The following is a 12927-nucleotide window of genomic DNA, read 5'->3' as shown; positions in this document are numbered from 1 at the left end:
TGTAGGATTAACTCTGAAACATAATGAGAATTCAACTGCTAATGCTTTTAACTCTGTCATCACTGATCTTCACAGCAGTTGTACTTACCAGCCACTGCGCTTATCTTCCCACATCGTAGATACTTTCTCTTTAGTCCTATCTCACATCTGTTCGCTTCTCTGCTCACCAGTGGAACCCCCTTCATCCCTCTGTAGTGCAGTTTTGTGTCCTTCATACAAGCCTCTGAGAAGCAGTGAGTCTGGGAAGGTAACGTGGGAAATAACTGAGATGCCGTATGAACTAGCTGATTCTTTGTAATTTAATTGACTCACATTATCCACTGTCTTAAGTGAACAAAGACTGCTATGCAATAGCTTACTGCAAAATCAGAAGCTCAAGTTTTAATGGAGCATACGTAAACTTCATTTTAGTATCAAAAACTGGCAAGTCAGCCTATGCTGGTAGTGCTGAAAGGTCACCATAAATACCTAGGAAGTGCTGTAAATCAGCAGGTAAGAATTATGTCTGACCGTATCAGCTCTTCTCATTTTATCAAGCTTTGCTTGTCAGACACTTGTAAATGTTTGGACCTGGATTGGTAGTGTTCGCATGTAAATAGAGTGTGTTTACAATATATACTTGTAAAAAGGCAGTACCTAGAAATTCCCTCAGTGAGCAACCCTTGCAGGAATCATTATTCTCCTAGGACCGTACAGAGCTTGAGAAAAACAAGTCAGCTGTGCCTTTTTACAGCCATATGTTGAGCATCTGGAACACACGGTCATTACTGCAAGTTCGTACACAGCAAGAAAAATGTTCAACCTCTTCATGAAAAATTTACAGTTTGGGCAGACAAGCAAGACAAATGATGCTCTTCCAGAGTGTCTTTGTGTTGTTCACCCTGCTCTGGAAGAAGGGGTTTTTTTCAGGTGTGTTTTCTAATGGTGGAATAATACTTTCAATTCACAGCCTGTCTTAATTCTAGCACTTTGCATCATTGACGGAAAGCATAAGTTTAGCACCCTTAGTCTCTTCAGATGGGGAGGGTAAGTAGAAAGCTCAGAAGCAGAACTGACCAAGCATGCAGTAGGCATTCAGGCTTCATGTCTGAAGTTTCAGTGTCTGTTTTGGTTTGAAGATGTCTCAGAGTCCCTAGTTCTGTTGTTTTTCACAGTACAGCTCTGTGCCAGACCTTAGCTACAACTTATGTTCTGTCTGGATCAAGCACATGAGTCAGGACTGGGAGCTGGTCCGGATGCACTTTTTTTCAGGATCTAAATGCTGACGAGAAGCACCATCCTGTGTAAGTTCTTTGTCTGGGACGTGAGCATTATGCGTACTTACTGCTGTGCCGTGTTTTGGATGTTGGCCTTCTGCAGGCAGTGCTTCTACAGGCACATTATTTCCCCTTCCTCTGATGGACTGAACATGCAGGCATGGCCAAACATTTGTTCTGAACTAGTAGGACATTGCGTCCTTCCCTCCAGTGGTTCTGACACTACAGGTGAAGAGAGGATCTAGGTTCTCACCCACCTGGCCAAACTATGGTGTATAAGAACAACAGAGGCAGGAGGGTAAAGCACTGTCTTCCTGGGCAGAAGCAATTAGAATTTCAGGATCAAACGGACAGGACAGCCAGCCTCTGCTGGGGCTGGAGAAGAAAGGTGAACACACAGTTTAACTATAACACTACAATCTTAGGAAAGAAGAAAAGATCCCCAACAGTATTGAGCCTTGCTGCTGCTACTAAGTGTGGTTCATGTTTACAGTCAAACTTTGGTTTTCTACCAGCAGCTTGCAAAGGCTTGAGATGTAAGCTATTGCCTAACTTTTTTTTTTCCTGTGATATTATTTTGTCTGGCCAATTCCCCTTGACTTCCGGCAGAGCTATTGGTTGAGAGGCTAGGTGCTTTGTGCCCACAGGAACCTTTCCACAAGGTGAGCAAGTATAACCTATGATACATCCATGCATGTTTGTGAGGGGAAAGAGCAATGGCGGTGCTCGTCTCTTGGCCCTGCTGACATGCTTACAGATGGAGTATATGCAGTATTGATTAGCTCCATATAACCAAAATCTTTCTGTCATCATCACCCATTTTTTTCTTAGGAGATAGCCAAGGCAGCTTCTGTATGCACTCCAGAGAGCATGGACAGTGAAGACATGCTTTTCATGCTGTATACCTCAGGCAGCACAGGAAAACCCAAAGGAATTGTTCACACCCAGGCTGGATATCTGCTGTATTCTGCTCTCACGCACAAGGTAATTCAGACATATCACCTGGAAGAGGTTCATTTACCTTCTGACAGTATTAATGATAGGCACTTTGACTGGTGGGGGTTATTGTGTTCTGCGTTTGCTGCCTCAGTGGTTTATTGGGCGTAACCAAATTGAAAAATTCCGAGAACATGTAAGTAATCTTCAGGATTTGTTGCTGAGGAATAGAATACTGTGAGAACCAGAGCCTAGAGCTGTGAAAGAACAGAAACTCCGTAGTACTTCTACTCTTGAATTTAAACTATTGGTGTTTTAGGCCCAAATAAGCAGACATTGAAGTCTGCATCTTTGAAGTCAGGTACTAAAGGTGCAGCTGAGGAGAGTCTGGTAGGTACCTCACTGGCATTGGTAAGGTGGATATTACTCCAGTATTTTGCAGTAGGGTACTCACGTTTTTTCTTTTACTGCCGAGAGGATCTGCCAATCTGTAATTGCCAAAGCATCTATTTCTTTCTTAGTCCAGATGGTAGATCCTGCACACTGGTGCAGGGAGGCATTGTATGCAGCTGCAGTCCCTTTAGAGGTACTTTAGAGCCTGACAGGGAAAGGTACTAACATAGTTAAGGTGAGAATTAGCTCTCCTAGACAGAGGGATCAGATGACCTGTGTGGCCTCTGTGATCTTTGCACACTCGTGTGACATTCTTGTCACACATTCATGGGTTTTGTTATTATGGTGTCTTTTTTTTTTTTTTTTTTTGAGTTCTGATCCACTTTCTTTGATTTAAAAATAAAACCGACTCTGCCTTATGAGTCAGGACCTCTTCACCATGTGGTAGAGGAATTAGATTTACAGAGGGAAGCATTTTCCAAAAGCAAGATGAGATAATGAGTTCTCCAAGATTTTTATTTGAATTTGATGAGCAGGGAGAGGGGCGCATGTGCAAAGCAATACACTGATAGAGAAGCCAAGCAGCTGAGAACATTTCTCAGAAAATCTTTTGTGGGCACATATCAATTTCTCCAGCTTTCTTATGGAAACCTGTTCATATTCATGAGGGGTCTAAGCCTCTGAGGCCTGCAGCTTCCCAGCAGTTCAGCATCAGCTCTACCATGTGGACTGTTTGGGGTAAGCAACTGCGGGGTTGGGTTTTGGTTGTAGGCTCCTGGTACAGCCATGTGCCTTGATCCCTGCATGTTTGCAGAAGGAGTTAGGAAACTGGAAGGCTTGATTGCTCCGACTTGCTTCCTCACCTTGGACTGCCCTTTGTTTTGCTGTGTCCCGTGTGAGTGGCTCCACTCACCTTGTGAGCTCTCTTGCTCCCACTTGGATGCATCCCATCCAACACCTTACCCTTAAGCTTTTTGCACCTGCCAACAGGAAGCCAGCTGGCCTTACATTTATTTATCTTTGCAGTACGTGTTTGACTACCAGCAAGGCGATGTCTTCGGCTGTGTGGCTGACATTGGCTGGATCACAGGACATAGCTATGTTGTCTATGGACCACTCTGCAATGGAGGCACCACCGTGCTGTTCGAAAGCACTCCAGTGTACCCTGACCCAGGTGAGGAAGTGGTGGGTAAAGGTTTGGCTAGACCTGCAGTTTGACACCTATCCAGTGTGACCTGCCTGCTCAGGGAAGGTAAGCTCAATTTCTTTGGAATGTGTATCTGTAATGTTTGGGAATGTCTATGCATCCAGTGTGGAAAAATAAGAAATGTTGCCATTGGTTTTGCTCTGTGCTCACAGTAACCACAGCTTTAGCTTTGACTATTAACCTTCAATTGAGCTTTTGTGATGGAATGTCAGTGGCAATATGTTTATGACCTTGCAGGTCGTTACTGGGAAGTGGTACAAAGGTTGAAAATTAATCAGTTTTATGGAGCACCTACAGCTATACGTTTACTGCTGAATTATGGAGACAAGTGGGTGAAGAAATACGATAGATCATCCCTGAAGACCCTGGGATCAGGTAGGGGGCATAAAATCTTCCTCTGAAAAAGATACGGGGTTCTAGCTGATGAGGGTGAAAATACCAGAGGGGCTTGGCTGACCAGATGGGATGTGGTAAAAATAGTTGATAAAGCAGGCTCCCCGTCTGGCTTTTCAGATATTGTCTTAGAAGAAGGAGAAACAAATTGAAATGGGGCACATTGAACCTTAATGTAGTTGCACATTTCCTAGCTTATTTTGTAGGATTGTATTCTTTCCTGAAAAGGTTTATTCAATGGTAAATTAACTTTATGGGCTTAGATAGCCCAAGCAGCATTTCACTGCATTATTTAGAATTCTACAGGTTCTTATACATGACCTGCATTAATTAATTACTTTCTGTGATATTTACTGCTTGCCTTTTGGTCTTTCTGGAAAAAGTAAGTCTTCAGTTACATAAATGCATTGTAGTCCTTTGCACATCTCAGCAAGAAAGCTGTAAGCATTCTACTTACTCATGCAATCACCATGTTGTGCACCAAAAGGGAGAACAAACTGCCTGCAACCCCTTGAGTCTCAGGCTACTTCCTTTTTTTTATTTTGGATCTAGTGGGAGAGCCCATCAACAACGAAGCGTGGCAGTGGTTCTACCATGTGGTGGGAGAAGGGCGCTGCACCCTCGTGGACACATGGTGGCAGACAGGTAAAAGGCATCCTCGGGGAGTGTGCAGGGCCCTGATGGTTGATAGGGAGGCAGTGGTGGATAGAGAAGAATTTATACGTTTAGATTCAACCCAATGAATCTGTCAAAAAAAAAAACTGGCATTTTTTTCAGATCTGGAAAGTCACTGGGGAGTTTCAACACATAATAGCAGTATAACAGCATCTAAAAGCAATAGCAATGTTTTTTTGTTTTGTTTTGTAATTTTTTTTGTCCTTTGCCTCTCTAAACGTTCTTTGATATTTTGAAAGCTGGAAAATCTCAATTGGTTTGAGAAACAGAAGGCAGAGATTGAATTTCTAGGCAAAGCTGAGAGTAGGCAGCTAGATTAGAAGTCTGATTTCCAGTTATTTATTGAACCGTAGTGACCTTGATATGACCTTATCACGAAAGGACATTTATAGCACCATATAGCCACAGACCGTACTTAGGTGTGTTTTGTTTCCTTGCCTGGAAAAGGTTAGAGGAGGATGGAAAGCTAAACCGTGTAGTGAAAGGCACCTACTGCAGCTGTTCTGTCTGATTGGGAAGGAATCAGCTGGGGCTTGCTGGCTGTGCATGGACACTGGGAGCAGCCCCTCCCAGGACTGAAGGAGAGTATGCTGTAGTTGCTTTGGCTGAGGCTGTGCTGCCTGGTGGGACCTGCATTTGAAGGAGTCCTGCAGCTCCTTCCCAGCCCCAGCAGCAGCCAGTCCTCTCATCTGGACACCAACATTCAAGAGCTGCAAAAGGTGTCTTGAATGCTCCATCTAAATCTTGATGGAAATATATCCTTCTCAAGCTGTGAGCCACACAGTTCACCATGGATTTAAAAGACAGCACAGCTGCTGGCTTTCTGCCTCTGTTGAAAAAAAGCCTTACTCTAGAATTTCTAGCTGCTGCTGAACAGAATATTCATTCCTTTTCTAGTCAAACTGCTCATGACTCCACCTTTATTCCTGCTACCAGACTCCCTATTCAGGATCCCTGTGGCCAGTCTCAATGTGATGAGTTAGCTTCTGGCACCCAACCAAGTTCCATTTAATCCAGATCAGACTTGCAGACTCTTTTTATTTTCAGATTTGAAATAAAACAGAGCAGCAACGTTATCTGCTCAGTACTTCAGTTACTAATACCTTAATCCGTCTGGGTTCTCACACGCTGAGCAGAAGAAAACGTGACTGTCTAGGTGCTACATGCTTTCTGCCTCACTACTTTGAAATGAAACACCACAGAGAAGCAGTTGATTCCTGTACAGTGATGGAGATGAGAAGAATCTTTTTTGCCCCAACATTTTTGGTTTTAGCTTGTTTTCAGTCACTGATGCATGTAGTGTGGTAGGTTTCCTATGTCCCTTAAGTCCAGGGTTTGTAGTGTGGTAGGTTTCGTATGTCCCTTAAATCCAGGGTTAGATCTTAAGTGAAGCTGTATTTCTCCTGGATTTTTGAAGCAACAACTGTCAGGTGAGAGGTCAAAGAATATTTGCTGGACAGTCTGTAAATGCAGAGGGCTTGGTTCGTACCTTGAACGAAGCATAGTTTTGCTGCAAACAGTTACCAGCTCCTGGAAGCATAATATAATGATAAATATTCATGAAATTGATTTTGTTAGAAAGTACAATCAATCTTTCTCCACATGAGATTGATGCTTCCAATAAAGAGGAAGCCAAATTAGTCATGGGAACACTACATACACTATACAAATGTAAAGGGAGTGTGGAAAGAAATCACAGAAACAGTTTGATGGATGCTGGTTGTGATCCTGCAGTGTCACTTCTCCTAGACAAATTTTGGTGTAGCTTGTTAATTATACTGCTGTATGCAGTGTCCTCTATGGTACATTGCTCTCCAAAGCAGTGGCGTGTTGCCAGCTAATAAAGCCTGGTAGGCATAAAGATGAACAAATGGTGATTTAAGGATCCACTTGAATGTCTTTGGATGAGCAAATGAGTGAGACAGCAATTGCGAGAGGCAATTTAAGTAGCGTGGTATGTGCAGATGGGAGAGACAGAAAATTTCTATGGCTCTCAGTGTTAAAATATTAGGAAGTGCTGTGATTGACAGTAATAGAGTCAAATAATAAGTAATAGAGTTTCAGGTGTAGTTATTCACAGTGACATTAGGTATTTTTACCTTTGTTGCTGTTATTTATACATATATATATATATATATATATACACACATAAAGTACAGCTGTTGTATGCAGCTGTGAACAAAATCTGTTTTTGAGAGGCATCTCTGGGTAGGTCCTAGAAGCTTCTGTTGTTGGATTCTTACATTGGCATCGTGTTGCAATGGTTTAGACTGGGTTGGTGTTTCAGAGCTGGATTCCTTCCTGGAGCAGTCAGACAGTTGGTCCAGTTTGTCACAAAGAAAAAGGTAACAGGCAGTATGTGCTGCACCCTGCTGCTGGAGGTGATTTGCCCACAGAAAGGAACCTGTTTCAGTGCATTGCCTGCCCTGCTCAGACTCTGCTGTTCTTTTTTAAGGTCTGTGTGGTTTGCACTATGACAGGATTGGAACAGGTAACATGGAAGCGCAGCTTTTAACTTCTGTCAGCTCTGCCTCTGAGAAGACAGAGTTCAGAAAGCAGGACAGAGTCTAGAAGCCTTGCTAGCTGCCATCTGTCTGTCAGTTGCTAAATCTGTACTTTTTAACCAGTTTAAGACAGGTCTTTGCCATTCAAATAATTTTTAAAGCACTCCTATCACCACACAGCTGCCTCTGAAGTGTGACTTTACTGCTTTATGTGCAGCTGATTTCAGGTTGTATAGGGTGTGGCAAAACACATGTTGAAACATATCTCGCAGTGCTATCTTCAGAATGAATACTGACTTAGGAAAATCAACCATCATTGTAATCTGGTTCCCTCCTCTGACACAGATTTTGTCTGTGCAAATACAGAACAGCACATGCCTGGGGTTCTTTTTTCTTTTTCCAAATTTGAAAAAAATCAAGGTGACCCTTTCACAATGGACAGAAGCATGTGATGTGGATGCAGGTCCATCAATGAAATTTGAAATAATTTTACACGTAAGCCACATCTGAAACTACTTTCTGCAGGTCTGAAGCATGGGGTTCCTCAAAGAGACCCTTCCTCATAGCCACGTCAAGGTAACTGGATACAAATTCAGGGTCACATTCAGCCTTTCCAAACCCTGGTTTCAGTTTCCACAACCTCAGCAAAGATAGTGGACCACAGCACTCTCAGAGTGGCAGAACATATCTTTATTTCTAGAGCTATATTTTTTAAAGCCTAATGTTCCTGTGTTTTTGCTTCTCTCTTGTGGTTTTTGAATTACTTTTAGAATAGATCTTATTAAGGTTGGAATCTGATTTAATGCTCATCCCAGCAGGAATGAAAAAGGATGATTAAAAGGTTCAATTTTGAATAGAAGATAATCTCAACCTGCCTGTGAGGGATGGGTTATTCTCATACCCTGTAATAACAGTAATTCAGACTCCTGAAATGCTTTTTATACTAACCTTAGACAGCTGTAAAAAAAGCACAGGGAAATAAATCCTCTGCCATGCGTATACTTTCCCTGTAAAATCACTACTGGGCTAGGAAATGGGGCTGATGAGTACTGCCCCTGCTGCCAAGCAGCCCTGTTAATGTGAGGAAAAACCTGCACAGGCGGATGTAAGCATTAGAGCTCCCTGTATTCATTGCTGGTTGGTAGCTGGAGGAATGGCTTTATACGTGAGCTGACTTTAGGGCCAGATTCTGGGAGGAGAGCACATGGACTGAATCAATGGGCATTGCATTGTGCCTCATGGATTTGCCACGGCTGGGACCACGGGAAGGGTGTTGAACACACACGTTGTGTCTGCCACTGCAGGGTCCACAGGCCTGGTGCAAAGGCAGTGCTGTAGCCCTTGCAGTGCTCTTCTCTGAGCCTGTGAAGAGCTGAGCTGGACGTCAGTGGTCTTGATGCTCTGTGGTGTGGGGAGCCACCGCTCTTCCCATGAGGCTGCTTGACCACGGTCTGGTTTGTCACCAGCATACACAGAGGGCACGTCATTTATTCAGCCAGCACTGAACAAGGAACCACCCAAACAGGGAGCAAGAGCAGCTTTTGATCTGAGCTCAGCAATGGTGGGGCCTGCCTGCAGCTCTCCACCTGCTGGAGTATGCCTTGCAGACAGAATAGGCCTTGGTGGTGGTGACATCCTGGCTTGCCAGACTTTTTTCTGTGTTTGAGCCTTTCTTGTATTTGTGAAGAACTCTTGGTTTATCAAGTCTGTGCAGCTTTCCAATAGCTATGCTACTTGGAGTTGCATAGTTTCTTCTCAGTGGATTTTACTTGCAAGGTGGCTTCTGTATTCCCTTTAACAAAGAAAAGCTGGCATTTGCTTTCATCCAGCATTGGATGGATCCCAAATATTTTATTTTTCATTATTCTTTCAGAAACCGGTGGCATCTGCATTGCCCCACGGCCTTCTGAGGAGAAAGCTGAGATCGTTCCAGCTATGGCCATGAGACCCTTCTTTGGGATTTTCCCCGTGCTGATGGATGAGAACGTGAGTAGATGCTGTGCCAGGTGCCCAAAAAAGAAGTTACTGCTTGTTTCTTCCTTAATCACCTTTCTGATGGAAGAGGAACAGGATCTGGGAGGATGTCTGTTCTTCCATTAAAATAGAATAGAAGAGCAATTTATATATTTGACTATACCTCAAATGTCCATGCAGATTTCCAACTGGGCATTCCAAGCTGTCTGCAGATTTGGGGTGTCTGCATTTTCAGCTCCACTTCCATAGTCTTACAGTGCTGCTGATTAAGATCTCCTGCTTCAATTTATGAGAGCAGTCAGAAGTCAAACAGCTGTTGGAAACCAGGGAGCTGAATGGTTGGAACAGCGCGTGCAACACCTAGTGATGTAGCAAGACTGGAGCAGGCAGTGGGACTGACAGTTTTCCAAGGCAAATGTAAGGCATGAGGCCCTGCAGCTGTACCTGTCTGTGAGAGAAACGATGCTGGTCTGTGAAGCTGTGCTGAGCAATCCCCATCTGTGCTCCAGTGCTCAGTAAAGGATGTAATCTCCTTCATATACAGCTTAATAGGGGAATGTGGCAGTTAATAAAAATGGAAGTGGAAGGCAGGAGTCCAGGCACTTCCCTGCTAGCCCCATCCCACGCTTCCTTTGGCTGCCTGGCACATCTTTGCTGTTATCTTTTCCAGCCTTGTCCTCTGGAGAATCACAGGCCTCACTTTTGTTTTAGACTTAAAATTGTATTTTCTGCTGGCTTCAAGGGGTGAGGAAGGCATGACAGAGATTTTGTGCAGTAGTTCTGCTAGTGGATTCATTTTCTCCTTGTGTGGCCTTCCGTTGGCAATCTGTTCTGAACAACAGGGTGATTCATGACATATCAATGACTCAAAGGCACTTACTATTCCTGTTTTGCTCTTCTGATCATCGTTCCTTTGCTTGAATCTGCAGGGAAAGGTTGTAAAAGGCAATGATGTGTCTGGTGCGCTCTGCATTGCCCAGCCGTGGCCTGGCATGGCAAGAACAATCTACGGAGATCACCAGCGATTTGTTGATACCTATTTCAAAGCATATCCAGGTAAGGAGAGTGCCAAGGGAATGCAGTTTGCACTACAGTATAAGCATGCTGAATATTTTCAGCAGCATTTTGTAATATTTCTCTACCAGCTAAATCTTGAGGGTTGCTGGAATTTGGTGTATCACATGTTGCAAGCATATAGTAAGGGTCCTAGATGGCGTTGACCTTGCTAAGTATCGAAAAGGAATGTAGAAGAAGTTAGTGCCTAGATTAAAAATTCAGGCTTCCCTTTCTTTGGGGCCATTTTTGTCTCATTTGGAAATAAGCATGTAGGATGGGAAAGTACCTCCTGCATCACTCAATCTCACCCTGGCTGTCACCGGCTGTTACATTTGTCCTTTTTTAAACATGGTCAAGTTATATCTGGCAAGTAACTAGAAGTGGCAGGGAAAACACTTTGTGGGGGATTGGAGAAGACCACTGTCTTCACTCAGAGGAGCAACTGAAACAAGGTAGAGAAGAATCAGGGAGACTATCCTGCAAGTTGTGCGAAATGGGGTGGAAAATAAGAATGAAGGAAATTGAACGAGCCCATATTCCGTTATTACTTATTGCATGTCTGTGTCTGAAATCCTGGTGATACTTCACATATGTTGACAGCTTCTATCAATAGATAATTGATTTGGAAAAGCAGGAAGCGTGAGTGAAAGTCCATGAACTGGACAACAATGGGTCCTGGCGAAAGCTAACTTCAGAAATGACAGCACTAGCTGCTTGCTGCTGTGCAGAAGCACCACAGGACAATCAGTTGTGGATGTGGCTTTGGTGAAGAGCCAATACAACCTTCGTAACTAGTTGTGTCTTCAGTGACACTGCAGTTTCTTGGAACCACTGGGTCTTTTTCATTCTCCACCATAAATTTTAGACTGTCCAAACTCTATGCCTATCTTGTTTTTTATTTTTATTTTTTATATTTTATATATATATTTTTTTTCCAGCTAACCTGGTGGCAGTGTTTCTGTCATGGTCATGTGTTGGAAAGGAACCGTTATCTGGGATCTAAGTTTTTGTTAGGCAGGAAGGGAAAATGTCTTTTCATCAGACCCAATATAAGTGATTAAAAGTACTGGCAGCATTCTCACATACAAAATTTAATAGAACTGTTTGCTGTCAGGTGATCAGCTGTAGTTTTCCAGGAACACTGAGGTGTAGCTAGCAGCAGCCCTCAGTTTAACCAGCAGCCTATGGCATGATGGCAGATGTCATGTGAAATGCTTTTATGTTAGAGCTGTATGCATTAGGCCTGACTGCTCAATTGCTGTGCATCTGTAGGCGTGTAAAGCCGAGGGAGAGCTGAGAACCCCCCTTGGTTTTGTAAATCCAGCAGAGCATCACTATGTTGTGTTGCTGGGCTCAGTTTTACTTCAGGGACATGAGCCACTGCTTGCTGCTGATTGCCTACAATGATTCTGCCTGTCCTGGCAGAGAGATAAGCTCTGTTGTCTTGGTGCTGTCCAGGTGCTTTCTAGGAGCCGGCAGAGCCCAGAGAGAGCAGCCAAAGGTTGGGGATGGCAGAGGGAAGTGGGAAATGACGTGTGGCTGGTCACTCAGCTATAAGCTTAGGAGTCCCTGCAAACTGCCTGATCCACCCCACCCTGCTCACTGTCCTAGAGCACAGTCTGCTCTGCATGAGAGCCCAAAACAACAGGCTGTCATGCTTCTTGCTGCTAATTAACCGTGTCTTTCTGGTAGGTTACTATTTCACTGGGGATGGTGCTTACAGGACCAAGGAAGGCTACTACCAGATAACAGGGCGCATGGATGATGTCATTAACATCAGTGGACACAGGCTCGGGACGGCAGAGATAGAAGATGCAATGGTAAGCTCCAGCCAGGTAGAGGTCCCATAACAGCACGTATCTGTGAGGCAGGGTAGCCCTTGAAAGATGCCATAAGAGTTTAAACAAATGCAGGGTCTGATTTGTGTGAGGTGGCAGTATTGCCTTTGAACCTCTGACTCTGCTTACGTACAGCCTGATGCATAATGAATAGCAAATGTGAAAGAGGAATCGGTCCCCATTTGTGGTCTCCTTAATAAAAGGAAGTGAAAGAGGAGGCACAGCATGAGTAGTCCTTGCAGCTTAATTGTCAGAGCTGTTTCCTCTCAGTGACATTGTTCTGTTGCAGTTGTAGTTTTGGATGCTGGTGGTGTCTCTATAAGGGATTGGCTCTCCTGTTCACTTCTTCCCTTCTGCTAACACCTAACCTTTCCTTCCCACATCTGAGCTAGCTGCGTATGGCTGAGAATTCAGCAGTGTTGAAGCAGCCTTGATTCACGTCAGCTGCAAAGATAGCATGTCATTTTAAGAGAAAGTAGTATTAGATCAGGGAATTGAAAAGAAAAAGTACTCAAAGCATTTATCTTCCAAGCTTGACCTGGATATTTATTTCTGTATTATGTTCCTTGCCTGCAGACAGCACTTAAATATAATATTTGATAAACCTGACCTGTGTTTACATGGCACACAGGATTCTACTTTCTCCTGTGTGAGTAAATTTTTTGTCTGCATGGATTTCTGATCATGGAAATAGG

The 12927-nt window shown here is 43.7% G+C and overlaps 1 protein-coding gene across 1 annotated transcript in view; it reads left to right on the top strand.

Annotated features, from left to right (window-relative positions):
* Positions 1–12927, top strand: part of ACSS1 (acyl-CoA synthetase short chain family member 1) — a 39023-nt gene that overhangs the window by 19842 nt on the left and 6254 nt on the right. The window contains exons 5-11 of the mRNA XM_035565008.2: positions 2088–2240; positions 3612–3759; positions 4030–4167; positions 4738–4830; positions 9238–9350; positions 10268–10394; positions 12087–12214. Coding sequence (XP_035420901.1) covers positions 2088–2240; positions 3612–3759; positions 4030–4167; positions 4738–4830; positions 9238–9350; positions 10268–10394; positions 12087–12214 — 900 coding nt within the window. The remainder of the gene's footprint in view (positions 1–2087; positions 2241–3611; positions 3760–4029; positions 4168–4737; positions 4831–9237; positions 9351–10267; positions 10395–12086; positions 12215–12927) is intronic.

This window comes from Cygnus atratus, chromosome 3 (genome assembly GCF_013377495.2).
Source record: "Cygnus atratus isolate AKBS03 ecotype Queensland, Australia chromosome 3, CAtr_DNAZoo_HiC_assembly, whole genome shotgun sequence".
NCBI lineage: Eukaryota > Metazoa > Chordata > Aves > Anseriformes > Anatidae > Cygnus > Cygnus atratus.
This window is presented reverse-complemented; position numbering and strand designations above follow the sequence as displayed.